This window comes from Sus scrofa, chromosome 4 (assembly GCF_000003025.6).
Source record: "Sus scrofa isolate TJ Tabasco breed Duroc chromosome 4, Sscrofa11.1, whole genome shotgun sequence".
In the NCBI taxonomy this organism is placed as follows: domain Eukaryota; kingdom Metazoa; phylum Chordata; class Mammalia; order Artiodactyla; family Suidae; genus Sus; species Sus scrofa.
The window spans coordinates 94,583,643-94,611,530 of record NC_010446.5 but is presented as its reverse complement, the minus strand read 5'-3'; the positions used below and the strand labels follow the sequence as shown (position 1 = coordinate 94,611,530).

Here is a 27,888-nt window from a genome sequence, read left to right as displayed (position 1 = left end):
CCCCCCAGCTCCCCACTGTGAACAGTCGTAGGGGCGGGGGGCGGATCCGCGCGGAGGAGGGCTGAAGCGCAGGGGGAGGTGCTTCCGGGACAAAGGGCGGGCAAGATGGCGGCGCCCATGGAGCTGTTCTGCTGGTCAGGGGGCTGGGGGCTGCCGTCCGTGGACCTGGACAGTCTGGCCGTGCTGGTGAGGGGTGGCGCCAGCGCCCTCTGCTGCGCCCTGGAGGACTGGGGAGGGGGCTCGGACTAGCCAATCACCGGATTTTGCCAGGGCGCCTCAGCACGGGCGCATTGGGGGAAACTGAGGCAATCAAAGAGCGTGCCTGGCCAGTATGGACTCACATACCGTGTCCTTTGCCATTAGCAGCCTAGTTTTTGTTTGGCAATGGAACGGGTGCTGGTCAGAGGTTCAGGAGATGAGTTTTAGTTCTCGCATGTCCATTTATTGGCTGTGTGACCTTGGAGCGATCCCTTCTCTCTGGGCGCTGTTTTCTTCATCCGCTTGTTTACTGAGGCTGGACGATCTCAGAGTTCTCCGACTCCGCAGGTCTCTGCCTTCTCAACCTCCCTCCCTCCTCCTCCTCATTCAACAGCACTGACTGAGGTTATTGTTCATTGAACCAAAAAGCCCACAGCCAGGCTCTGTAGATAGAGCTTTGGAGTCAGACTAGTTCACTCATTCATTCACTCTTTCATTTAATAAGCATGTATTAGGCATCTTACAAATACCAAACATTGGCATGCAAAGATAAATAGCATGTGGTCCCTCCCCTGGTGGTGTTTACAGAAAGGTAGACATGTCAGCAAATAAGTGTAATAAAATGTTCTGGTGCTAAGTTATAAGTATGAACAGTCCATAGAGACTCCAAAGAAAGGCATGGTCAGTGCTTCCAAATGAGGTTAAGTGTTCACCGGGAAATGGCAGGAAAGAAGGTAGAGGAAAGGATTTTTCTGGCTGACTTGTAATCATGGACATGTCCATCATCTCTCTGAGCCCTGTGTTACCCACTGTAAAATGGGAACATAGGAGTTCCCGTTTGGCGGAGTGGTTAATGAATCCGACTAGGAACCATGAGGTTGTGGGTTCGATCCCTGGCCTCACTCAGTGGGTTAAGGATCCGGTGTTGCCGTGAGCTGTAGGTTGTCGACACAGCTCGGATCCCGAGTTGCTGTGGCTCTGGTGTAGGCCGGCGGCTACAGCTCCGATTTGACCCCTAGCCTGGGAACCTCCAGATGCCGAGGGAGCAGCCCAAGAAATGGCAGAAAGACAAAAAAAAAAAAAAAAGAACATAATGTCAACTTTTTTTTTTTTTTTTTTGGTAAGGCAATTATGAAGCATAGGGCATAACACAAAAGGTATTCAATAAATGTTATTTCTTTTCTTGATTCCCCTGTGGGGGCCATGTCCCTGGCCTCTCTGCCTTCTGCTTCCTTCCCTGCAGACCTATGCCAGATTTACTGGTGCCCCACTCAAGGTGCACAAGATCACCAACCCCTGGCGGAGCCCTTCAGGTATCCAGTGTCCCTGGGTGGCGGTGGGGGTGGTGAGGAAGGGAATGTACAAGGGGAAGAGCAGGAGACAGACAGGGATGTGGTGCAATAATATATGGATAAGCAGTTAAGGATCTGGTGGCCATACTTCTTTGTCAATGTCAGGAACTCTGCCTGCCCTTCGGACCAGTCAAGGAGAAGTCATCTCGGTACCACACAAGATCATCACCCACCTTCGAAAAGAGGTAGGTGGCTTGGGTAGGGGGACTGTCAATGAGAGAGTTCAGTTGATTCAGTGCAACACATCTTTATTGAACAGCAGCATATGCCAATCCAGATGCAGGTGACTCAGCTGCAAGAAACACATAGTCCAGTGGGGAGACACAATGTTGTTGTGATGGAGTACGTGGTAGACTAGAGATTAAGCTAGTCAGGGCATCCAGAGGCACCTGCTGGGCAGGGAGGTAGAGATGAATAGGCCGATGACACATGGAAGGGAAAGGAGAGTAGGAGAGAACAGTTGGCTCAGATGAAGCTCTCAAAGATAAGACTAGGAGAGAAAAAACAAAAAAGATAGGACCAGACAGGGATTTCTAAGGGCCACTGCCCTTTTTTCAGGGACCAGTAGGGCTGAATTACATGGGGCTCAGGATGGACAAGGCTAAGAGCCAGGATGAGGAAATTGAAAGAGTGTTATGAGAGGAATGGGGAGGCCTAGGCTATGTTTTTCACTCTGTCATTGTCTATGTGACTTTGGGCAAATTGTTTAACTTCCTCCTTATTTGTACAACTAGGGGGCCTAGCCAGGATACTTTGCAGGGGCTCTTCTAGCTTTTATGGTCTGGTTCCAAAAGGGAACACATCATCTGAAGTGTGGGACCCTCTTACTCATTTCTCCTTTCCCAGAGGTGGAGGAATTGGTGAATTAATGGAGGCTTGAGAGTCATGGAGAAAGGCGATCCAGATAAAAGCCAAAGTTCCTGGCAGGAACAGCACCACTGATTTCTGATGTAGGAACACAGCTTTCCCAGGTTCCAGAGTTTTCTCCTAATACAGCCACAGTGAGCGAAAGAGATTATTACCCCCATTCTATGGGGGAGAAACTGAGGCTCACAGAGATTTGAGGATCACACTCAAGAGGTTATCTGGGGACAGAGTTTACTCAGGATGTGAGGGAGGGGGCTGAGAAGCAGACACTGGAGCCCAGGAAGGTGTGGCAGGCAGAGACCTGGGGGTATGGCTGGAATGTGTGTGGTGGTGGCGGCGCCTGGGCCAGGGAATGAAATAGAAGAAACAGCCCAGAGCTAGGCATTGAGATAATAAGCCAGAGGGCCCTAGACATGGGTTCCCTGGGTCCCAGGAGCATAGGGATGGCGTCCCCTCGTTCCTGAGGCATTGATTGCAGCCCAGCCCGCAACTGAGCTCCGCTCGGCGAGCTTTGTGGTGTCTGGATTGGGGAAATTACCGTTAGAAAGTTGCCGTCAGCAGGCATCCTGCCAGCTTTCCGTGGAAACTCTGGGAGCTGCTCCTGGTTTGCGGCTGGGCCTTCCTTCCTCCCCCCAGTGGGCGCGGGACCTTGACGGCCAGCAGGCTCCAAGGTCCAGGCTTCCCGCCAACAGCAACAGGCTACTGACTGGGCCCAGGCAAGGGGGCCTCAGTGAGAAGAGCTCCTTGCCCTACCTCTGCTACACCCAGAGGTCAGTGCGGGTGGTGCCAGACAGGATGCCTCCCTCCTTGGGGAAGTGTCCTTGGAGTCCCCCCGCCCTGTGTCCCCCTCACAGTGGACATTTCCTCCACAGAAATACAATGCCGATTATGATCTGTCAGCCCGGCAAGGGGCAGACACCTTGGCCTTCATGTCGCTGCTGGAGGAGAAGCTGCTCCCGGTGCTGGTGAGTGTGCCCAGACCTCCCAGTGTGGATGGCCAGCAGGGGCGGGCGTCGGGCACACACACAGATGCCCCCCACAGACACACAGGCCTGGAACAGCATGGGGCTCAGAAGCCCACCTGAGTGGGGCAGGTGCACTGGCTCAGACCCTCCTCTTCCTTCCTGCGTTCCCAATCCAGATACATACTTTTTGGGTAGATGCCAAGAACTATGTGGAAGTGACTCGGAAGTGGTACGCAGAGGCCATGCCCTTTCCCCTCAACTTCTTCCTGCCCGGCCGCATGCAGCGGCAGTACATGGAGCGGCTGCAGCTCTTGTGTGGGGAGCACAGGCCTGAGGAGGAGGAAGAGCTGGAGAAGGAGGTACCTCTGGGACAGGGGGCCGTTGTACAAGAGGAACCCCCAGGACGATGGCAGGGCATGGGAGTTCTGGGGCCGGGGGGAGGCGGCGCGCTGCCCGCAGCCGCAGCCGCAAGCCGACCTTGTGTTTCCCCGATAGCTCTACCAGGAGGCTCGGGAATGCCTGACCCTTCTCTCTCAGCGCCTGGGCGCTCAGAAATTCTTCTTTGGAGATGCGTGAGTCTGACTCCAGGGGAATCATAGGTGGCTTGGAAGGAGATACAGGTTCAGGTGTCGCTGCAGGGGCGGGGGTGGGCTCAGGCTCTGGACCAGAGGACCTTGGGACAGATACTGGGTCTGGTGACAGTGGGGCTGTGTGTGGGGCCAGAGCCGCCTCAGTGGTACAGGAGGGTGGGAGGGCGGCCAGGCCCAGGAGGGGCCTGCCGGGCTGTGGGGCACTCAATGTGCCCTTTATGCAGTCTTGGGATAGAGTCCCATTCAAGGCCAGGCTGGCGCCACCCGGGGCGCCCTCCCGACACCAGGTCCAGAACTGTGTGTCCTCTCCTCCCCCGGTGGCCCCCTGCTGCCCGGAGCCCACCTCCCAGAGCCGACTCTTCCTCCGACTCCATCTCTCCCGCTTCTCCTCAGCCCCGCCTCCCTGGACGCCTTTGTCTTCAGCTACTTGGCCCTGCTGCAGCAGGCGAAGCTGCCCAGTGGGAAGCTGCAGGCCCACCTCCGGGGGCTGCACAACCTCTGTGCCTACTGCACCCATATCCTCAGCCTCTACTTCCCCTGGGAGGGAGGTAAGGGGCGGATGGGTGGGTGGGGGTCGCCAGCCCTGGGAGAGGGGGGCAGGGATCCAGGAACTAGCTCCCCTGCCCACCTTCCTTCCTTGCCCCTCAGCTGAGGTGCCACGTCCACGCCAGACACCAGCGAGCTCAGAGACTGAGGAGGAGCCATACCGGCGCCGGAACCAGATCCTATCCGTGTTGGCGGGGCTGGCAGCCATGGCGGGCTACGCCTTGCTCAGTGGCATTGTCTCCATTCAGCGGGCACCTCCTGCCCGGGCCCCAAGCACACGGGCCCTGGGCATGGCTGAGGAGGATGAAGAAGAATGACGTATATGCTCCCAGGACTGATTTTTTTACTGTCATGCATTCCAGGGGCCCCTCTGTTTCCCCGTTGTTGGTATGGCTGGAAATGTGGTGCCACCCCCAGAATAAACCTGCTCACAATGACGGGGATCAAACATTCTCTCCTTCAAGAGGCGGTCATTTTTCCTAGCTGGTACGAAGCAGGGGGTCACCTGGGTGCTTGAGTCTACCCACGGGTGCTTGGCTTCTCTCGCTGCCTGTGCCCTAGTGCTGACATCTGTATGGGCCTGGTTCTACATCTTCAAGAAAGACAAACAGTTCCCAGTTTTGGGTCCGGCTTTCCTAGTCTCTTCCTTTCCTTAACCTCTCCCCCCACCCCCCACCCCCCGTGTTTGTGCAGACAGTGAGCTCACCACCCTGGGCCTGGGCCCAGTTTCCACAGGCAACCAGCGCATAGCACACGCTCACACAGGCATGGGGGTGGGGGACCACCGGGGCTTCCTGATCCCTTCCCTAGGGGCCTCTAGCCCCTGGCAGCAACTAGAGGGGAGAGTGAGTCACCCAAACCACGGCCTCCAGGCTTACGTCACCTAAGATCCCTTCGGCCCTGCTGTACCCTCTACAGCCACAGACAGCATGTGAGCTGACTCTGTCTCTTTAATGTCCATGCCGGGCCCAGGCGCCTGCTTCGGTATCTGCTCCATCACTTGCGATGCCACAGGTAGGTGTGAATGGAGTAGCCGGGTGAGATCGTTTCCAGGAAGCCCAGAGCCGGATCCTTGATGGTGAGAGGCACATCCTTCGAGGAGCTGGGGAGGGGAGGGAGGAGAAGCTGAGTAGGTGAGCAGCCCGCCAAGGCCCCCGTCCCGGCTTCAGCCCAGTTCCCAGGCCCTGCTGCTCTCACCGGTTTAGCACGACCACAACGGCCGAGCCATCGGGGCGCAGCAGTGCCACCGTGTCCAAGTTGTTCTTCTCACTGGCAGCCAGCCCCACTCTCTGGGAGCCCTCAGGAATGAACTTGCTGAAACGCAAACAGGCATGGTCAGGGACCCCATCCTAGACCCCCTGGCCCTAAGAAAGTCATCCTCCCTACCGCCACAGAACCCTGCCAAAGATCTGCCCTAACTCTCCAGGCCCCAAGCCAGACGGCTGGGCATGCCCTACCCTCCCACCTCCCAGCCCCAGCACTGGGCATTCTGGGGTTGTCTGTGTCTCTCCTCCCAGCTGGTCACTTCCTGCCTCGATGGTGCAAAAGGGAGAGGTGTACCTGCCCCAGGGATCCCACCCTAAACACCTTCCTGCTCCCTCATGTGGGGCGATACAAGCCCAGGGCAGGAAAGGCTAGGCTGGGGCCCAACCCCTCCACTCACCTGAAGTGGCCAAGGTGGTAAAACATGGGCTGTTTGTAGAATGTGTCCTTGGAGATGTCTACGATGATGGGGCTGTCGACAAAGTTGCGCACCCAGTTGGGTCCCCCTTCGGGGTTCAGGGCGAGGTTCCAGTCAGTCCAGCCAACCACGTGGTAGAGGAGGTTCTAGGGTAGGAACAGGGCAGTCCACATGGGGTCCTCAGGGCATTGAGTTAGGGGCACATGAGGGAGACCGACTCTGGCGCCTCAGCCCTGTGAGGGGGGTGTTTTGTATCCTTAATGTCTAAGGAGGGAGGGTTTGGGAGGATAAGGCGATCCCAAGAGGAGCTGAGAAATCGGGTGGATTGAACAAGGGTGACGGGGTGTGCAGATGGGGGACGGGAAGGCAAGCGAGCAGGTCGTGATATCCCAGAATTTGCCCCAAAGAGTAAGGCAGCTGGGGAAAAGCTGGAGAGGAGGGCCTCCCGTCAACCTTTGCTGAGATCAGTGAGGGGCCTGAGAGGGTCTGCTCTGCACAAAGGGACGCAGGTGGCATACCGTGATGATGCTGTGGCTATACTGCACCCCTCGATCCCAGGAGCCCAGCCGTACGCTCTGCTCCCAGAACTTGGAACCCACACAGGCCTCTGAGGCAAAAAGCATGGTGTTGGGGAACAGGCGGTGTGTCTCCCCCAGGGTGGCTTTTGCTGGAGCCAGAAAGTCCAGGTACCAGTGTACAGCAATGCCATGAACGTACTTAGCCGCCTCTGGGTCCGCCAGCACCTGTATGGGGAGAGAGAAGGACTGCTGGAGAGAGAAAGCCATTGATCCTGGGCCCTGCACAAATGGTTCCGGAAGAGGCCCTAGGACCTGAGAAGTAGGCAGTGGGATGAACCCAACCAGAGGGGGTTTGACAACCATGGGGCCCTGGAGAGCCGGAAGGGGGTCCTCACCACCCCCAGCACCTGGCTGGCCAGGGTGCTCTAGGATTCAAGAGTTGAGGCAGGGGTAGTTCCCATCGTGGTGCAGTGGAAACAAATCCAACTAGGAAGCATGAAGTTATGGGTTCGATCCCTGGTCTAACTCAGGGGTTAAGGATCTGGCGTTGCCGTGAGCTGTGGTGTAGGTTGCAGACGTGGCTCGGATCTGGCATTGCTGTGGCTGTGGTATAGACTGGCAGCTGTAGCTCCAACTGGACCCCTAGCCTGGGAACCTCCATATGCTGCGAGTGTGGCCCTAAAAAGAAAAAAAAAAAAAAAGTTGGGGCAGGGTAGGCACTCTGGCTGGGAGCCCGTCATCTGGATGCTGGATTTGGGGGTCGCAAGGGTACCGTGGAGGTCTTGGGCCTTACCACCTGGGCCCAGTGGGGCAGCAGCAAGCGCTGGTCATCCAGCATGAGCAGACGGACATTGCGGTGTGTACTATTGGCCAGGGTGGGACCCAGGTCACGGGCAATGAAGTCTCGCTGGTGTTCGGGGGTGAAGCCCAGGCACTGGAAGGGGTACCCAGTAAAGAGCCCTGCAGAAGGCTCGTTCTCGGCTGTCACTGCCCAGAAGTGTAAATTGTGCTCAGCATAGGCATCCAGGAACCTGGCAAGGGAAAGGGTATGAGTGATCATGGCCAGAAAGGGAACCAAGGTCCTGGGGAGGAGGAGGCCCAACGGGGTGGGGGACACAGGGGAGGCCTGAGTCTGAAAGACCCAGAAGGTAGAACGATGATAAGCTGAGGAGAGTCAGATCTGGCGGCGGAAGCAGATCAAGGGTTGGGACATAGACCAGGGTGTCCGAGACAGAAGAGGTGTGGATCCTGCGGTCCTGCTGTTCCCTTACTTGACAAAGTATTTGGCCCAGGTCTGGTGGTAGCGATCCCCCGGATGACCCTTGAGTGTCCCCTTCCCATTCACTGCCCCATTGGTCTTGAGCCAAGTGGGTGATGTCCAGGGACTGGCAAAGAGGGAGACAGGGCGCTGGGCCATCTTCAGGGCTTGGTGAATCAGGGGTATCTAGAAACAAAGGTGGTGAGGCGAGAGACACCCAGAAGTGGAACATAAACAGAACTGGCCCAACCAGTCTATCAGGCCTAGCCACCAGCCCCCACCCTCCCTACCCCAGAACAGAAGAAAGAGAGCAGAGGGCAGCTTCTGTCTCTCTGTCCAGACTGCTGTAGCCTGAGGCCTCTCAACCCACAGGCATCAATGCCACCAGGCCCTGAGGCAGCCAGAGGGCCCACCTTGAGCTTGACATCTTCCTCGGGGAGGCTGAAGTTGAGCAACTGGAAGTCATCAGGGGTGTCGGCATAGGTGTAGATGCGGATGGAGAAGTCACAGCTGGCCATAGGCACCCGGATGATATTGTATTCAATTCCTGCAGAAAACAAAGACCAAGATGTGGGAGTTCCTGTCGTGGCACAGTGGCTAACGAATCCGACTAGGAACCATGAGGTTGTGGGTTGGATCCCTGGCCTTGCTCAGTGGGTTAAGGATCTGGCGTTGCCGTGAGCTGTGGTGTAGGTCGCAGACGCGGCTCGGATCCCAAGTTGCTGTGGCTGTGGTGTAGGCCGGCAGCTACAGATCCGATTAGACCCCTAGCCTGGGAACCTCCAGGTGCCGCGGGAGTGGCCCAAGAAATGGCAAAAAAAAAAAAAAAAAAAAAAAGACCAAGATATGTGAATCTGAGTCAACCGGAGAATGGGGGGTCTGACCTACCACTTGCCAGTCCTAAATTATGTCTAAGTCAGGGCCAAAAGAAACTTGGGCTCCAGGTGAAGCACAGATCCTTTTTTTTTTCGGCTGCACCCCTGGCACATGGAAGTTCCTGGGCCAGGGATCGAATCTGAGCCATAGCTGTGACCTATGCCACAGCTGCAACAATGCTGGATCCTTTACCCACTGCTGGGCTGGGGCTCAAACCCGAGCAGCTGTAGAGAAAATGCCAGATCCTTAACCCACTGTGCCACAGCAGGAACTCCTGAAGCACAGTCCCCAGGCACTCAGCAGAAGATGGGCAGAACAATCTTCTTTTCCAATTGGGACTCAAATGTCAGGGATGGATGGACATCAGGGTCCAAAGAAAGATGTCAATTGCAATATGTCATCTTGTCCCCTTCCTCCTCACCTTCTTCAGAGAAGTATGATTTGAGTAGCAAATTCCGGGCCTGGGGTGACAGGGCAAGGATGTTGAGAGCAGCAGCATCTGTCATGGCCCCTCCAAATCCCTTCACTTTCTGGAACTTCTGATCTGGCTGCAGGGTCAGTAGAAGCCCTAAGGACATCCAAAGGGAAAAAACAGTAGCAGTGCACAGGAGAGAAACTCCATGGTGATCACTGGCATGATTTAGTTCCAAAAGGATTCCAGCCCAGCTCAGGGGCTGAGGGGTGGATGGTTACCTTTGCTTGTGCGGTTGGCCTGGAAGGTCCCCAGGCTCAGCTCCATTCGGCGCCCGCTGCGTGTGCTCTCAAAGCGGCTGAAGGTGCCAGGGTCAGGCAGGGTCAGGGGGTCAAGAGAATCACAGTAGGTGGCATTGCAAACACAGACCACTGAGCTGTACCCAAAGCTTTTAGGGCTGCAGGGGCGGGCACCTGGGAGGGAAGGAGCACAGAGAGGCAAGGGCAGAAGGATGAATATGGGGCACAGGACACAATAGTTGGAAGAAAAGACTGAACACTGGTTTCAAAAATTCTCTTGGAGGGAGTTCCCGTCGTGGCGCAGTGGTTAACGAATCCGACTAGGAACCATGAGGTTGCGGGTTCGGTCCCTGCCCTTGCTCAGTGGGTTAACGATCCGGCGTTGCCGTGAGCTGTGGTGTAGGTTGCAGACGCGGCTCGGATCCGCGTTGCTGTGGCTCTGGCGTAGCCGGTGGCTACAGCTCCGATTCAACCCCTAGCCTGGGAACCTCCATATGCCGCGGGAGCGGCCCAAGAAATAGCAACAACAACAATAATGCCGAGGGAGCGGCCCAAGAAATAGCAACAACAACAACAAAAAAAAAAAAAAAAAAAAAAAAAAAATTCTCTTGGAGGAGTTCCTGTGTGGCTCAGGAGTAACAAAACCCAGCAGGCTCTGTGAGGATGTGGGTTCAATCCCTGGCCTTGCTCAGTGGGTTAAGGATCTGGCATTGCCTCGAGCTGTGGTGTAGCTTGCAGACGTGGCTTGGATCCTGCATTGCTGTGGCTGTGGCCTAGGCCAGCAGCTGCAGCTCTGGTTCGACCCCTGGCCTGGGAACGTCTATAAGCCACAGGTGCGGCCCTAAAATGCAATCAGTCAATCAATAAGAATAAAGGACCCTGTGTTGTGGCAAGCTGCAGTGTAGGCCAGAGATGCGGCTTGTATCTGGTGGTGTGGCGGCTGTGGCATGGGCCCGCAGCTCCAATTCCACCCCTAGCCTGGGAACTTCCATGTGCCACAGGTGTGGCTGTAAAAAGAAAAAAAATTCCCTTGGAGTTCCCACTGTAGTGCAACAGGATTGGTGGTGACTCCACAGCGCCAGGATGCAGGTTCCATCCTCAGCCCGGCACAGTGGGTTAAAGGATCCGGCATTGCTGCAGCTGCAACATAGGTCACTGTGGCTTGGATCTGATCCCTGGCCCAGGAACTCTGCATGCCACGGGGCAGCCAAAAAGAAAGAAAAAGAAATCCCCTTGCTATACCCACCCCACCATGGTTGATCTCAGTTACTGAGAAGGGTTTACTGAACAGCTATTGAAGTCCACCACTAGCATGCCAGAGAATACCAAAGGACCACAAGACAGAAGGGGGCCTTGGGGCTCCCTCCCTCCTCCTTGGCTCGCTTACCTGATGCCCATGATGCTGCTTGAAGTAGAAGCAATCCCATGAGGCTGGCGGCCATGATACCTACTCTGCCCTGGGGTCTGGGACACTCCTGAGAACAGAAAGAGGAGCAGCTAGGAGGCAAGCCCCTCTTCACGTGACTCTCACCTACTCTCCTGGGCAGGGCTCGCCCAGCCTAGTCTCCCACCTTTAGTTGAACACAGCCCACATATACCTGGGTCCAGCTCCCCTCCAAGCCCTCTGCTGCTGACAGCTTTCTGCCCATCCCAACCAGGACCCTCCTCCACCTCTCTCCATCCATTTCTCCCTCAACCCCTCCTTCCTTCTATCCTTCCCTCTATCGAAGAGTCGTGACAGCCTGGTTCAAGGAGAGACTGTCATTCATTGAATTTCAGAGCCTGGATGGCCAGGATTCCAGAAAGAGCATGACAAGACAAATTGGACGCCCTGGCCCACTCACCTCTCTGGAAGGACTTGAGAGCTCCATCACCAGATGAGAAGACTGCAGGGATCCCAAACCTCAGAGGGAGAGAGGATCAACTAAATAAAAACCGGCTTGCAAGCACCAGTGGTAGCTATACACACCAGGTTAGCCCTACCAGTCAATACCGGCATAATGGAATGGATGGGTCATGTGATAACAATGGGAGAGTCACATGACACAGGAAGTGAGGCAATCACAACCATACTTGTAAAGGGCGACTGGCTTCCTCGGGGCTGTTGGTAATTATACACCCTGTGAAATTCTGGAACGTACGTATGGATGACAACTTTAGGGAGAATCTAGATGAAATATATCAATGGAGAATTGGGAATAAGGCTCCTGAATCCCAGAAGATGGGAACCACAACAGGCACATTGCTTTCCAGAGAAAAAAAAGTTATTTTTCTTTATTTATAAGTCAGTAGCCTTTATTTGCAGTTTTAGGTTTCCAGGAAGAGGAAAAAAAATTTTTAAGTAATGCTAATAAAAGAAATTTACTGTGCAAATTACTGAGGCCAGGAGTTCCCTTGTGGCACAGTGGGGTTAGGATCTCACATTTTCACTGCAGTATCTCAGGTTTCTGCTGTGGCAAGGGTTTGATCCCTGGGCCCAGAACTTCCACCTGCCACAGGTGCAGCCAAAAAAGCAAAAAAGCAAAACTGAGGTCAAGGAGTTCCCATTGTGGCTCAGTGGTAACAAACCCCAACTAGTATCCATGAAGTTGCAGGTTCGATCTCTGGCCCCAGCTCAGTGGGTTAAGGATCCCGTGTTGCCATGAGCTGTGGTGGACTTTGCAGACGGGGTTCAGATCTGGTGTTGCTGTGGCCGTGGTGTAGGCCAGCAGCTGCAGCTGTGACTGAACCCCTAGCTTGGGATCCTCCATGTGCTGCGGCCCTGAAAAGACAAAAAAAAAACCCAAAGCAAAACAAAACAGGTCAACATACTGAGAGATGATTAAGACAGCCTTTGCCCTACAGAGGCTCGTAAGGCAGGGGAGTCAGATGGTTAGAGATAATGACAAAAACAGTAACAGGTGTGCATTGAAGGACCCTTCATGGTGGGGATTATCCCAGAAGGCTTCAGGGAGGAGAAGGGGCAGGAAATATTAACCAGTGAAGAGCAGGGAGGATGAGCCCTGGGCAGAGGGAAGTGCCTCTCCAGGACTCCCTTGTTTTGTCATGAGATGCAGATGAGAGGAACTGATTCTCCTTTCTCACAGGACAGAGCATGTGTAAAGTAGCTGAGGAACTGGAAAGGGTTGCACAAAACTGTATCCTCATTGGATGTGAGAAGGGGATTGTGCATGGCATTGCCTCATGGGCCACATGCTATATGCTTTAGTGGGCGTGGCCCGCATAGTGCCACCTGGCTGACTCCAGCTCCCAGAGCCTACTTCCTCACCTGTAAAATGGAGCAACATTACCACCTTGCAAGGTCATTACTAAAGTCAGTGAAGTAAGCACAGTGCCTACTACAAAGCAGATGCTCAGGAGACACTTGTTGTTTGTGTCTTTTTTCGTTTTAAATTATCCAAGGGAGTTTCTGTCATGGCTCAACGGAAACAAATCCGACTAGGGACCATGAAGTTACAGGTTCGATCCCTGGCCTCGCTCAGTGGGTTAAGGATCCAGTGGTGTAGGTTGCAGACGCGGCTCAGATCCCATGTTGCTGTGGCTGTGGTGTAGGCCGGCAGCTGTAGCTCTGATTGGACCCCTAGCCTGGGAACTTCATATGCCGTGGCTGCAGCCGTTAAAAAAAAAAAAAAAAAGCAAAGAAAAAAAAATTATCCAAGTGAAGTCTTTCCAGACACACTCTAGGCAAAATGGACCATTTGAGCTGCACTTGGTTTGAACACTGGCTCCACCATTTACTGGTTATTTGACCTTCATTAAATTATTTAAGCATTCTAAGACTCTTTTTCTTTTCTTTTTTCTTTTTTTTGTCTTTTTAGAGCCACGCCCGCAGCATATGGAGGTTCCCAGGCTAGGGGTCAAATCAGAGCTACAGCCGCCAGCCTACACCACAGCCACAGCAACGCCAGATCTAAGCCGCATCTGCGACCTACACCGGGTAATGCCAGGTCCTTACCCCACTGAGTGAGGCCAGGGATCCAACATGTGTCCTCACGAATATTGGTCAGGTTGATTTACCACTAAGCCACTATGGGGAACTGCTAAGCCCCTGCTTCTTTTTTTCTTCTTTTTTTTTTTTTTTTTGGCTTTTTGGCTTTTTTTTTTTTTTTTTTTTTTTTGCTATTTCTTTGGGCCGCTCCCGCGGCATATGGAGGTTCCCCGGCTAGGGGTCTAATCGGAGCTGCAGCCGCCAGCCTACACCAGAGCCACAGCAACGCGGGATCCGAGCCGCGTCTGCAACCTGCACCACAGCTCACGGCAACGCCGGATCGTTAACCCACTGAGCAAGGGCAGGGACTGAACCCGCAACCTCATGGCTCCTAGTCGGATTCGTTAACCTCTGCGCCACGACGGGAACTCCAGCCCCTGTTTCTTATCTATAGAAGGTGAGAACTCCAATCTTACAAAATTGTTGTGAGATATAACAACAGTGTCTAGTGTCTAGTACACTGCCTGTCACCAAATACTGCAACCAGTCAGGGCTGTGTCTACAGAGGAACCTTGGAATTCCACAAAGGAATGTCTTACTCATTCTAGCTGCAAGACCTGGCACAGGGTGGGTAGTGCCAAATTGCTGAACTGAATTGAATCATCATCACTATGTCAGGAACTGTCCCATCCACACTTCCTGTTTTTCCAGGAAATGTTGCACAGGGTTTGTTCTTGGGAGGAGGACAGGAGATATACAGTACCTAACTTCCCTCTAGTTCATTCATTCCACAAATATTTGTTAAGTACATAGGACATTTGCCCCTGCCTGCTCTGGTGGCTTTAGAGCCCCACTCCCTACCCTGTTTCCCTGTAGGCACAGAGTTTGTGAGTCTCTAGTTTCTTCTCTCACGTGATTTTCCTGGGAGGCTTCTTTTTTTTTTTTTTTGCCTTTTTGCCTTTTCTAGGGCCGCTCCCACGGCATATGGAGGTTCCCAGGCCAGGGGTCTAATCAGAGCTATAGCTGCCAACCTACACCAGAGCCACAGCAACAAGGGATCCAAGCCGAATCTGCAACCCACATCACAGCAAGGCCGGATCCCTAACCCACTGAGCAAGGGCAGGGACCGAACCCGCAACCTCATGGCTCCTAGTCGGATTCGTTAACCACTGCGCCACGACAGGAACTCCATATTTCCCCTATTTTAGAGATAAAGAACCAAAGACTCTATAAGGTCATTAAATTGCCCCAAATCCTATGGCCCTTTAGTGGCAGAACCTGGATTGATATCCAGAGCCCTAGGACACACATTACACATTTGATGAGTGTCTCTGGGGCACCAAAGGCTCCACGGGCTCCTGGTTATTTTCAAAATTGGCTGTGTTAGTCTGCAGCCTTTGCTTTGCATTGTTTTAAAGTCATCCCATAATTTTTTTTTTCCCTTTTTAGCTGCCCCGAGGCATATGGAGTTCCCAGGCCAGGGATCAGATCCAAGATGCTACCCCACCCCACCCCCGCCCCCGCCCCAGCTGCTGTGGCAATGCCAAATCCTTTAACCTACCCTGTTGACCCGGGATCAGACCTGAGCCCTGGTGCGGCAGAGATCCTGCCGATCTGTTTGCCACATCAGAAACTCCTCCTGTAATGTTGAAGGAGGGTTCTACCTGCCCAAAAGGGAGCCCAAGTTGGTTTCTTGAGTGCTGACTATGAGGCAACATTTCTGGATCTGCATTCTCCAAACACATTGGGCAAGGGATACCATGTCAATAATGAAAAAGAATCCAGGAGTTCCCGTTGTGGCTCAGTGGTAACAAATTCGACTAGCATCCATGAGGACGCGGGTTCGATCCCTGTTCCCAGTCAGTGGGTTAAGGATCCTGGGATGTCATAAGCTGTGGTGTAGGTCATGGGGATGGGGCTCAGATCCTGCATTGTGTGTGGCTGTGGTGTAGGCTGGCAGCTGCAGCTCTGACTCAACCCCTAGCCTGGGAACTTTCACAATCCCCAAGGCGGCCCTGAAAAGAAAAAAAAGAAAAAAAAAAACATAATGTAGTCAGATCTGTACAAACTTAAATGGAATAAATTAGGATGTAACAGAAGCAAAAACAGCCCCAAAATTAATAAATAATTTTGTGGGGTTTCATGGGGAGTTCCCTGGTGGTCTAGTGGTTAAGACTTGGTGCTTTCACTGTAGCAGCCTAGGTTCAATACCTGGTCGAGGAACTGAGATACCACATCAAGCTGCAGTCAAAAAAATAAAAAATAAAAAATAAAAATTTCAGGAGTTCCCATTGTGGCGCATTGGAAATGAATCCGGCTAGGAACCATGAGGTTGCAGGTTCGATCCCTGGCCTCGCTCAGTGGGTTAAGGATCCAGCATTGCCATGAGCTGTGGTGTAGGTCGCAGACTCAGCTTGGATCTTGCGTTGCTGTGCCTGTGGTGTAGGCTGGCAGCTGTAGCCCCAGTTGGACCCCTAGCCTGGGAAGCTCCATGTGCCACGGGTGGGGCCCTAAAAAGCAAAAAAAAATTAAAAATTTAAAAGGAGTTACCGTCGTGGCACAGTGGAAACAAATCTGACTAGGAACCATGAGGTTTTGGATTTGATCCCTGGTCTCGCTCAGTGGGTTAAGGATCTGGTATTGCCGTGAGCTGTGGTGTAGGCTGCAGATGCAGCTCGGATCCTGCGTTGCTGTGGCTGTGGCGTACGCTGGCAGCTGTAGCACTGATTGGACCCCTAGCCTGGGAACCTCTATATGCCGTGGGTGTGGCCCTAAAAAGCAAAAAAAAGTTAAAAAATAAAATAAAAATTTCTTTTGTCTTTTTGCCATTTCTTGGGCCGCTCCCGCGGCATATGGATGTTCCCCGGCTAGAGGTCTTATCGGAGCTGTAGCTGCCGACCTACGCTACAGCCACAGCAACACAGGATCCGAATCACGTCTGCCATCCACACCACAGCTCATGGCAACACCGGATCGTTAACCCACTGAGCAAGGCCAGGGATCGAACCTGCAACCTCATGGTTCCTAGTCGGATTCGTTAACCACTACGCCATGACGGGAACTCCTATTTTAATTAAAAAAAAAAAAAAAAAAAAAAAAAAGAGGTGTTCCCGTTGTGCCTCAGTTGAAACGAACTCAGCTAGTATCCACAAAGAGGTGAATTCAATACCTGGCCTCGCTCAGTGGGTTAAGGACCCAGTGTTGCCATGAGCTGTGGTGTAGGTCAAAGAGTCAACTCAGATCTGGTGTTGCTGTGGCTGTGGCTGTGGCTGTGGCTGGCAGTGCAGCTCCGATTCAACCCTTAGACTGAGAACTTCCATATGCCGCAGGTGCAGCCCTAAAAAGCAAAAAAAAAAAAAAAAAAAAAGAACGAAATAATGTCTTTTGCAGCAACATAGATGGACCTAGAGATTATCATACTAAGTGAAGTAAGTCAGATAAAGACAAACATCAAATTATATAACTTATATGGAATCTAAAAAATATGTAACAGGAGTTCCCTTGTGACACAGTGGGTTAAGGATCCAGCATTGTCACTGCAGCAGCTTGGGTCACTGCTATGGTGTGGGTTCAATCCCTGGCTTGGGAACTTCTGCATGCTGTGGGCAAGGCCAAATTAATTAATTAATCAATTAATTAATACAAATGAACCTATTTACAAAACAGAAACAGACTCACACACTTCAAAAACAAACATAGTGGAGTTCCTGTCGTGGCACAGTGGTTAACGAATCCGACTAGGAACCATGGACTAGGTTGCGGGTTCGATTCCTGGCCTTGCTCAGTGAGTTAAGGAGCCGGCATGGCCGTGAGCTGTGGGGTAGGTTGCAGACATGGCTCTGGCATAGGCCGGTGACTACAACTCTGACTAGACCCCTAGCCTGGGACTCTCCATATGCTGCAGGAGCAGCCCTAGAAAAGACAAAAAGTCAAAAAAAAAAAAAAAAGTGAAAAATAAAGAAAAAAAATTAAACAATTAAACATTAAACATTATCCCCTTAGTTACCAAAGGAGATAAGTGTGGTGGTGGGGGGATGGACTGGGGGTTTGGGACTGTCAAGTACACACTACTGTATATGGAATGATGGTCCATGGGGACCTGCTGTGTAGCACAGGGAACTCTAACCAATATTCTGTGATAACCTGTATGGGAAAAGCATCTGAAAAAGAGTGGATATGTGGGAGTCCCTGTCATGGCTCAGTGGTTAACGAACTGAACTAGTATCCATGAGGATGCGGGTTTGATCCCTGGCCTCATTCAGTAGGTTAAAGGATCTGGTGTTGCCCTGAGCTATGATGTAGGTCACAGACTCAGTTTGGATTCCGTGTTGCTGTGGCTGTGGTGTAGGCCAGCGGCTACAGCTCCGATTTGACCCCTAGCCTGGGAACCTCCATATGCCATGGGTGTGACCCTAAAAAGCAAAAAAGAAAAAAAAAACAACAACAAAAAAAGGATATGTGTACGTGTATAACTGAATCACTTTGTTGTACAGCAGAAGTTATCACGACATTGTAAATCAACTATGCTTCAATAAAACTTTAAGAAATAGAAAAAAAATCAAAGTAAAATGGATCCTAGACTTCAATGTAAGCTAAAACTAGAAAAATTCTCGGAAGACAGCATAAGAGTAAATCTTTGTGACCTTGGATTAACCAGTGGTTAATGTTCTTTGGCCCTTGTGTGGAGCAACAATAAACATTTGTTATCTCACATAGTTTCTGTGGGAAAGGAATTCAGGAGTGGCTTATCTGGATGGTTCAGACTAGAGGTTTCTCAAAAGACTGTAGCCAAGATGGCGGCCAGGGCTGCTGTCATCTGCAGTAGGCTCCACTGGGCTGAGGCTCTGTCTAACAGAGGTGGTGAAGCGGGGCTGGCTGTTGGCAGCAGCCTCAGTTCTCCACTGTATGGGATTATTCAGAGGGCTGCTTGAGCGTCCTCACAATATGGCAGCTAGATTCCTCCAGAGTGAGTGACCTAGAGGAGCAAAAGGCAGGAGCCACCACATCTCAGCCTTGGAAGGTGGACATCAGCATTTTGACCTCTTCTATCAGTTACACAGTTCCCCCCCATACACTGGGAGGGGGGTGGTGGGGCTAAACAAAGGTGTGACACCAGGGAGTGCCCCTTGTGGCTGGGTTTTTTTTTTTTTTTTTTTTTTGGTCTTTTTGCCATTTCTTGGGCCGCTCCCGCGGCATATGGAAGTTCCCAGGCTAGGGGTCCAATTGGAGCTGTGGCCGCTGGTCTACACCACAACCCCAGCAACGTGGGATCCAAGCCACTTCTGCGAGCTACACCACAGCTCATGGCAACGCCGGATCCTTAACCCATTGAAGGCCAGGGATCGAACCCACAACCTCACAGTTCCTAGTCGGATTCATTAACCACTGAGCCACGATGGGAACTCTGGCTGGGTGGTTAATGAGCCCAACTAGGATCCATGAGGATGCAGGTTTCCCTGGCCTCGTTCAGTAGGTTAAGGATCTGGCGTTGCCATGACTGTGGTGTAGGTTGCAGATGCGGCTTGGATCTGGCATTGTTGTGGCTGTGGCTTAGGCCAGCAGCTCCGATTCAACCCCTAGCCTGGGAACTTCCATATGCTGTTGATGTGGCCCTAAAAAGCAAAATTAAATAAATAAATTAATTAATTAAAAAAAATTGTGACACCAGGAGGTGGGGATCATTTCGGCCACTTAGCATTTATCTACTATAGTTTGCCTTCTGGTCCCTGAGAAGCCATGTCCCTCCCACATGTAAATACTCTTACTTCCTCCCAAGGTATCCAAAATCTCATCTTATTACAACTTAAGCCCCAAATCTCATTAGGCAATCATTTCTTATTTATGACTCCAAACCATAAGTGACAGAAGAAAAAAAAAGATAAATTGGCTTCCACAAAATGAAAAGGGTTAGCACTCCAAATAATGCCATTAAGAAAGGGAAAAGGGAGTTCCCGTCGTGGCCCAGTGGAAATGAATCCGACTAGGAACCATGAAGCTTCGGGTTCGATCCCTGGCCTCACTCAGTGGGTTAAGGATCCAGCATTGCCGTGAGCTGTGGTGTAGGCCGGCAGCTGTAGCTCTGATTGGATCCCTAGCCTGGGAACCTGCATATGCTTCGGGTGTGGCCCTAAAAAGCAAAATAAATAAATAAATAAATAAAAACAGGCAAAGGATCTGACTAGACATTTCTCCAAAAATAATATGGAAATGGCCAACAAGCACATGAAAAGATGCTTCACAACATTAGTCATGAAGGAAAGCAAATCAAAACCACTCTGAGGGAGTTCTCTTATGGCTCAGCAGGTTAAGGACCCAGTGTTGTCACTGCTATGGCTAGGGTCACTGCTGTGGTAAGGGTTCAACCCCTGGCCCAGGAACTTCTACATGCCTTGGGAATCCTCATGGATACTAGTTTGATTCATTTCTGCTGAGCCACAATGGGAACTCCAAGATCACACATTGTTTGATTCTATTTATTTGAAATTCTGGAATAGGCAAATCTATAGAGACAGAAAATAGATTAGTGCTTGGCTGGGGCTGGAGTGGAGATGGATATTAACTGTTGTATAACTGTATATTTACTCAAAAGCATTGAATTGTACACTTAAAAGGAGAAACTTTTTTTTCTTTTTAGGGCCATACCTGAGGCATATGGAAGGTCCCGGGCTAGGGGTCAAATCAGAGCTGCAGCTGCTGGCCTAGCCATGCCACAGCCACGGCCACAGCCACGGCCACAGCCACAGTCACAGCCACAGCCATACCAGATCCGAGCTGGATCTGCGACCTACACTGCAGCTCACAGAAACCCCAAATCCTTAACCCACTGAGTGAGGCCAGGGATCAAACCACATCTTCATGAATCCTAGTCGGGTTTGTGACCGCTGTGCCACAACAGGAACTCCTATATTGCAGGTTATAGATGGTCTATCTATATCTATATCTCCAGTCATAACAGCTTCTCAAAATGACTCCTAGGGGGCGACTGAGAACCACTGCTCTAGGGGAGTCACCTCAAAGGCCCAGGCCTCAGTGCAGTAGCCACTAGGGGGGTACTAGGTGGCCACGAATGCCTTTCTTGGTTCCCTTTGCACAGCACTTTTACTATTTATTTATGTCTTTTTGTCTTTTTAGAACCACACCTACGGCATATGGAGGTTCCCAGGCGAGGGGTAGAATTGGAACGGTAGCTGTCAGGCTGTGCCACAGCCACAGTAAGGTCATATCTGAGCCACATCTGCGAGCTGCACCACAGCTGACGGCAACGCCGGATCCTTAACCCACTGAGCGAGGCCAGGGATGGAACGTGCATCCTCATGGATGGTAGTCAGATTCATTTCCGCTGAGCCATGACGGGAACTCCCTGCACAGCACTTTTAAAAAGACTTAGCTAAACACCAAGGGAGAACAACTAGAAAATAAATATAAGCAAAAAGCAGAAGTACAAAAATAGTTTGGCTGACCCAGCACAGGGAGTTCTGACTCCCCCTTTAGCCAGGCTTGTGACAGGCTGTAGTCTTGGCTCAGATAGCAAACTCCAGACCTGGAGCCTAGCAAAGTACCACAGCCCAGGCTCCTTGCTCTTCAGGCCTCAGATCAACTTTCAGAGGAGGAGTGCCCCCTCCCATTGTCACCTCCATGGCCAAGTCAAAGACACTTTCTCATGCCATGCATAGCAGAGTAGGTGCTCAGAAAAAAACTTAGGGGAGTTTCCAATGTAGTACAGTGGGATAAGTGGTGTCTCCGGGGTGCCAGGTTAAAGGATTTGGCATTGCGGCATAGATTGCAACTGCTGCTCAGATCTGATCCCTGGCCTGGTAACTCCATATGCTGAGGGGGCGGCCAAAAAAGAAAAAAAAAACTACTGTGAATGAATGGATAAACCTCACCAGTCAGCCTAGAACCTGTCCTTTCGGCTCTGATCTGAAAAATCGCCATTCCTGGAGTTCCCTGGTGGCCTAGTGGTTAAGGATCTGGTGTGGTGAGGGTTACTGCTTTGGAGAGGGTTCAATCCCTGGCCTGGGAACTTCTGAACGCTGCCAGCACAGCCCTCCCCAAAAAAAGGATACACCAGTCCCCTGATTATCGACCCCCCAACTTCTTGCTCCAGTGAGACCCTTCTGCTCCTTAATCACTAGGGTGTGCCTTCACCCTTGGATTCATCTGATTAACCAACTTTTTTTTTTTCAGCTTTATTGAGATATACTTGACATAACATTGTATAAGTTTAAAATGTACAACTGATGATTCCACATGGTACATGTATATGTTGCCAAATGATTATCACAGTAGCTACTTTGATTAATCAACTGATTTTTTTTTTCTTTCTAGGGCTGCATTTGCAGCATATGGAAGTTCCCAGGCTGAAGGTGGAAATGGAGCTGCAGCTGCCAGCCACAGCCACAGCAACGCCAGATCTGAGCCTTATCTATGACCTACACCACAGCTTGCACTACTGCTGGACCCTTAACCCACTGAAGGGGGCCAGGGATCAAACCTGTATCCTCATGGGTACCAGTCGGGTTCTAAACACACTGAGCCACAATGGGAACACTGATGAACCAACTCTTTTTTGGTTTTTGTTTGTTTTTTCTTTTTTGGCCACCCTGAGGCATATGGAGTTCCCAGGCCAGGGGTTAGATCCAAGCCACAGTTGTGACCTATGCTGCAGCTGCAGAAAGAGCAGATCCTTAACCTTAAAGGGCAGATCCTTAACAACGTGGATCGCCTTCTGTCACAGCTGGAACTCCTGATTAACCAACTCTTTTTTTTTTTTTTTTTTTTTTTTTGTCTTTTTGCCTTTTCTAGGGCCGCTCCTGTGGCATATGGAGATTCCCAGGCTAGGGGTCGAATCAGAGCTGTAGCCACCGGCCTACACCACAGCCACAGCAACGCGGGATCCAAGCCATGTCTGCAACCTATATCACAGCTCGAGGCAACACTGGACCCTTAAATGCACTGAGCAAGGCCAGGGATCGAACCGGAAACCTCATGGTTCCTAGTCGGATCCATTAACCACTGAGCTACGACAGGAACTCCCTGATTAACCAACTCTTAAACAATAACCATAGCATCCCTCTAAAGTCCAGTGCAAATAGAAAGTATTTGTACCTTACATACTCTCCTATAATTTTTCTCAAGATACCAACAGCCAATTTTTCACGAGTGCTTATTACGTGCATTAACCTGAGAACTCCATGTTACAGATGAGAAAAGTGACTTGTATTTTTTTTTCTTTCTTTTTTTTTTTTTTTGCTTCTTACTGCTGCCCCCGTGGCATACGGAGGTTCTAAGGCATAGAGGTCGATTACAGCTGCCGGTCTATACCACAACCATAGCAACGGCAGATCCGAGCCGAGATCTGCGACCTACGCCACAGCTCACACCAATGCTGGATCCATAACCCAGTGAGTGAGACCAGTGGTCGATCCTGCATTCTCATGGATGCTACTCAGATTCATTTCTGCTGAGCCATGACGGGAACGCCGAAAACTGACTTAGATTAAGCAGCAGGAGTTCCTGTCGTGGCGCAGTGGTTAACGAATCCGACTAGGAACCATGAGGTTGCGGGTTCGGTCCCTGCCCTTGCTCAGTGGGTTAACGATCCGGCATTGCCGTGAGCTGTGGTGTAGGTTGCAGATGCCGCTCGGATCCCGCTTTGCTGTGGCTCTGGCGTAGGCTGGCGGCTACAGCTCCGATTCAACCCCTAGCCTGGGAACCTCCATATGCCGCGGGAGCGGCCCAAGAAATAGCAACAACAACAAAAAAGACAAAAGACAAAAAAAAAAAAAAAAAAGATTAAGCAGCAGAGTTAAGCCTAAATTCAGCTATCCTACTGTGAAGCCCAAGCAGCTCTTAGCCATCATATCACATAGCCTCCCAGATATTCCAGTAGCATAATTTTAGTCTTCCATAAGTTTGCAAGCAGTTATAGGGCAGATTTCATGGTTCCTATGTCTCCGAAATCTCAAAACTCTTCACTCAGAGGCATGCACAGAATCAGAGGTCAAGTTTGCTGAATGAATGAATGGGTTAAGTTACCAATCACACCTGTCTATTCAAGGCCCTGCCTGTCGGTGTTTCAGAGACTGTCCTGGGTGTGGTTTGAAGCAAAGGAGTAATGAACGTCAGGAAGAAGGTAGCTAACTCTGAAAAGGACTATTAGAGTGAGTCCTAATAGAGGGGATTGGGTTGAGGCAACAGGAAATATGATTCAAATCCTGAACATCAATGCGCCTGCTCCCACATTCCTTACTGTTCTGAGCCTCCCGACCTGGGCTGTAATGAGGCTCATTGAGAACAAAAACATCTGGAGTTCCCGTTTTGGCTCAGTGGGTTAAGAACCCAACAGTGTCTGTGAGGATGCAGGTTCAACCCCTGGCCTTGCTCAGAGGGTTTAGAATCTGCATTGTTGCTGCAAGCTGTGGCGTATGCTGGCAGCTGCAACTCCAATTCAACCCCTGGCTTGGGAATGTCCATATGCTGCAGGTGCAGTTCTAAAAGGAAAAAAAATGAAAGAAAGAAAAGAAAAGAAAGATGTCTGTGAAAGTGGTTTTTGTGAACAGAAAAATTCCATATAGATGGCTGGAATTATTACAGTTATTAAGGATTTTTTTTGGCCACTTCGTGGCACGCAGAAGTTCACAGCCCAGGAGTTCCCGTCGTGGCGAAGGGGAAACAAATTTGACCTAGTAAACATGAGGTTGTGGGTTCGATCCCTAGCTTTACTCAGTAGGTTATGAATCCAGCGTTGCCATGAGTTGTGGTGTAGTTCAAAGATACAGTTTGGATCTGGCGTTGCTGTGGCTGTGGCTGTGGCGTAGGCGAGCGGCTACAGCTCTGATTGGACCCCTAGTCTGGGAACCTCCATGTGCCTCGGGCGTGGCCCAAAAAAGCAAAAAAAAAAAAAAAAAGATTCACAGCCCAGGGATCAAACCCTTGCTAAAACAGTGACCTGAGCCACAGCCGTGACCATGCCAGATCCTTACCCTGCTAGGCCACTGGGGAACTCTATATTACTGTTATTGTAATTCAGCCTTTGATTCTTCCTTCCAGCTACAGTCAAAGGAGTCTGTCTGAGACCTCTACCTCCACCCTTGCTCCCTCTGGCCACCTCCATTTCTCTTCCATCCCAAGAAGAAGCAATAAATACGGAAGGGAGATTTAGCATGGACCCTGGAGTGACTATACACGGTTGAAATCCTTGCTTCATTTCTCACTAGAACTGAGATATTGGGAAGTCACTTGACTTCTTGGAGCTTCAGTTTCCTCATCTCCAAAACTCTTGCCTCAGGGTTGTCATGAGGATTTCATGCAACAATGCAGATAACATTACTCATGGCAAACATCTGGAAGGTGGTGCTACACCTGATGAGTCCTCTCTTGCACTTCCTACACCCCCAGCTAATGCTGGGCCCTCTGGGCTCTAAAATTGCTCTTGCTTGGAGTTCCCGTGGTGGCTTCCCAGTAATAAACCTGACTAGCATCTATGAGGACGTAGGTTCAATCTCTGGCCTCATTCAGTGGGTTAAGGATCTGGCGTTGCTGTGAGCTGTGGTGTAGGTCACAGACAAGGCTCAGATCTGGAGTTGCTATGGCTGTAGTGTAGACCTGTATGTGCAGCTCCAATTTGAACCCTAGCCTGGGAACGTCCATATGCTGCAGGTGTGGCCCTCAAAAGCAAAGAAGTAAAAATAAAAAAAGAAATAAAATTGCTCTTGCTTTAAGAAAAAAAAAAAAAAAAAAAAAGGAGTTCCCTGGTGGCTCAGCAGGTTAAATCTCAAACACTGTCAATGCTGTGGCTTTGGTTACTGCTGTGGTTCAGGTTTGGTCCCTGGCCCAGGAACTTCCGCATGCCATGAGTGCCTCCAAATAAAATAAAATAATAAAATTGGAGTTCCCCTTGTGGCTCAGCATAAATGAATCTGACAAGTATCCATGAGGACTCGGGTTTGATTCCTGGCCTTGCTTAGCAGGTCGGGGATCCAGCGTTGCCGTGAGCTGTGGTGTAGGTCACAGATGTGGCCTGGATCACCAGTTGCCTGGGCTGTGGCATAGGCTGGTGGCTACAGCTCTGATTCAGCCCATCTCCTGGGACCTTCCATATGCCACAGGTGCAGCCCTAAAAATCAACAATCAAACAAACAAAAAACAAATTTTGAAGCTACCACTCTCCTAAAATCCTTCAAGGGCTCCACGATGCCTTTTACGAAGGTGTATGGGATCTGGCATCTTTGTTCCAGCCTCATTTGTTGTTGTTGTTGTTTTTAGGGCTGTACCTGTGGGATGAATATGGAGGTTCTCAGGCTAAGGATCTAATTGGAGTTGTTGCTGCCGGCCTATGCCAGAGACGCAGCAACACCAGTTTCTTAAACTGCCGAGCGAGGTCAGGGATGGAACCTGCAAACTCATGGTTCCTAGTCGGATTCGTTTCTGCTGCGCCACAATGAGAACTCCCAGCCTCATTTTTCACCTCTCCACTTGGACCACATGCTCCAATCACATTTCCTCTAATAGGCCACCATCCATCTTGCCTCTGTTCTACGCTATATTTTCTTCTCCTGAAAAAATGAATATTCTTTTTGCATCACTAAGTCCTTAGCCTTACTGTCTCTGCCATCAGCATCCATTTTCCTAACACCCTTGAGAGGGTTGGGCACCCCTGCTATGTGCTTCCCAATTCACACATTCAACAAATAATAATTGGGCATCTCCTATGTGCCAGGCACTCTTCTAGATCCGGAGGCTACAGAAATAAATGAGATGATAAAGTCCCTGGCTCTATGGAGCTTATGTTCTAAAGGGGGTGATAGGCAAAAAAAAAAAAAAAAAAAAAAAAAAAAATCATTTCAGGGAGCTATGAGAACTACAAAGCAAGGGAGTGCTGGACAGAACGAGTAAGGAGGCAGTGGTAAGAAGTGAGTTTGGAGAAAAATGTTGAGGATCAGATGCTGCAGGTCTGTAGGGCCTTGGCTACAGTGAAGAGTCTGAATTTTGTTCCAAGATGGAAATTCACTGGAGAGTTTGGGGCAGGGAAGTGACCACACCAGATTTATATTTTTAAAAGATCACTCTGGCTGCTGTGTAGAAATCAGACTACAAGGGGCAAGTGTCCAGGCAGAGAGACCAGCCTCCAATGACAGCCCGCCATGGACTGGACCCCTTGTTCTACATCCTTTCTGCCTCAGAATCCTCACAAAATCTCTTCCTTTAGTATGCATCGCTCTCTACCTCCATTCCGCCTAGTTAAAGCCTATTCATCTCTCCTTCAGAACTCAGCTCATATGTCATTTTCTCTAAGAAATTCTCTTCCCTTCACACACACACACATCCTGTAACACAAGCTGACAGCCCTTACATCTCTCTCCTTTGTAGCTTTTATTACAATTGCAATTCATTGCACAAATGGCTTAATATCAGTTATATAGCCACCTCGTTTGCCTGCTCATCTGTCCGGGCGTAAACCCAGGACAGGGATCAGTCTGTATCCCCAGTAGGTAGCACAGCACCCGGCGCTGGTCCCGTGCTCACTGAACATTTCTCGGATGACTTGAAGACATGGATAAATTACACAGACCTTCCTCCCACTCTACCCCTCAAAAACGCAAGTGGGTAGAAGAAAATTTGAAGATTCTCTCCCTCTTCTTCATTAGCAAAATACGACCATCCCTACTATTAATAATAACAATGATGATTTAAAAAAAAAAAAAAAGATGAACTGCAGACGCAGGGGAAGGGACAGTTAAGATCCAAACAGTGCAAAATCCATTACGCCTACCGTCGGCAAAGCGAAACAGCAGCCCCAACCGGAGGCGAAGGGAAATCCCAGCGCAGCCTGCAAAGCGGGGTGGGCGGGGCGGCAGAAAGGGGTCAGCGGAGCCCGCGCCGGAGCGAGGCTGCAGCCCCACCACGCGCAGCCGCGAGACCCTCAGGGCCCACAGGGCGGGGCTGAGGCGGGACCTCGCTCGAGAAGGGAGACCCTCTAATCATCAGGAGGCGGGACGGGGCCCCTTTCCGCACTTCTTATTGGTCATGCTGGGGACGGACTGTTTCCGCTGACCAGCCGTGGCCCAAGGAGGACGCAAACCTATTCCGGGGTCTACTCGGAAGAAGGGCGCGGGAAGCGAGAGGCGCGCATGCGCCTTGGTGTACGCTTAGCCGCACACCCAATTAAGAGGGGAGATTGAACTCTTTCCTTGAGTCCGCCTTACGGAAGCTGAGCTGGTTTCTTGAGCTTCCTCCTCTGGGAGCCTCAGGATAGGGAACATCCAGTGCCCAGAAATTGCCCCGTAGGGAACCCCAATCTCCACTCCCTCCTACTGTTTTGTCGTCCTGGCCGCGCCCTAACCCTCCCTGAGGCTGAGTTGTTAGGATGGTGAATTATTCAAGAAGCCTTGCAGCC

General features: G+C 51.0%; 2 protein-coding genes across 3 annotated transcripts; one reads left to right on the top strand and one right to left on the bottom strand.

Moving 5' to 3' along the window:
• MTX1 (metaxin 1) lies at positions 92 to 4,955 on the top strand. The gene is made up of 8 exons (NM_001039750.1): positions 92 to 186; positions 1,442 to 1,511; positions 1,656 to 1,735; positions 3,290 to 3,382; positions 3,559 to 3,741; positions 3,878 to 3,954; positions 4,366 to 4,520; positions 4,621 to 4,955. Exons 1-8 carry the CDS (start codon positions 106 to 108, stop codon positions 4,833 to 4,835), a joined length of 954 nt encoding a protein of 317 aa, NP_001034839.1. The 5' UTR covers positions 92 to 105; the 3' UTR covers positions 4,836 to 4,955.
• Positions 4,842 to 27,626, bottom strand: GBA (glucosylceramidase beta). Of its 2 annotated transcripts, XM_013997000.2 has the most exons (12): positions 27,265 to 27,626; positions 11,407 to 11,465; positions 10,950 to 11,037; positions 9,545 to 9,736; positions 9,273 to 9,419; positions 8,389 to 8,522; positions 7,989 to 8,161; positions 7,511 to 7,748; positions 6,718 to 6,942; positions 6,182 to 6,345; positions 5,716 to 5,832; positions 4,842 to 5,620 (listed from the first exon to the last, which is right to left on the bottom strand). In XM_013997000.2, exons 2-12 carry the CDS (start codon positions 11,431 to 11,433, stop codon positions 5,515 to 5,517), a joined length of 1,611 nt encoding a protein of 536 aa, XP_013852454.1. In that variant the 5' UTR covers positions 11,434 to 11,465; positions 27,265 to 27,626; the 3' UTR covers positions 4,842 to 5,514.

Excerpts from the sequence above, each read along its gene's own strand:
- GBA (XM_013997000.2), bottom strand. The coding sequence starts at position 11,433 with ATGGAGCTCTCAAGTCCTTCCAGAGAG. Across the intron at positions 8,523-9,272 it reads ATCATACTTCTCTGAAGAAG|GAATTGAATACAATATCATC; the intron begins GTGAGGAGGAAG and ends TGTTTTCTGCAG. Across the intron at positions 8,162-8,388 it reads AGGAAGATGTCAAGCTCAAG|ATACCCCTGATTCACCAAGC; the intron begins GTGGGCCCTCTG and ends CTTTGTTTCTAG.
- MTX1 (NM_001039750.1), top strand. The coding sequence starts at position 106 with ATGGCGGCGCCCATGGAGCTGTTCTGCTGGTCAGGGGGCTGGGGGCTG. Across the intron at positions 187-1,441 it reads TGGACAGTCTGGCCGTGCTG|ACCTATGCCAGATTTACTGG; the intron begins GTGAGGGGTGGC and ends CCTTCCCTGCAG. Across the intron at positions 4,521-4,620 it reads CTACTTCCCCTGGGAGGGAG|CTGAGGTGCCACGTCCACGC; the intron begins GTAAGGGGCGGA and ends CTTGCCCCTCAG.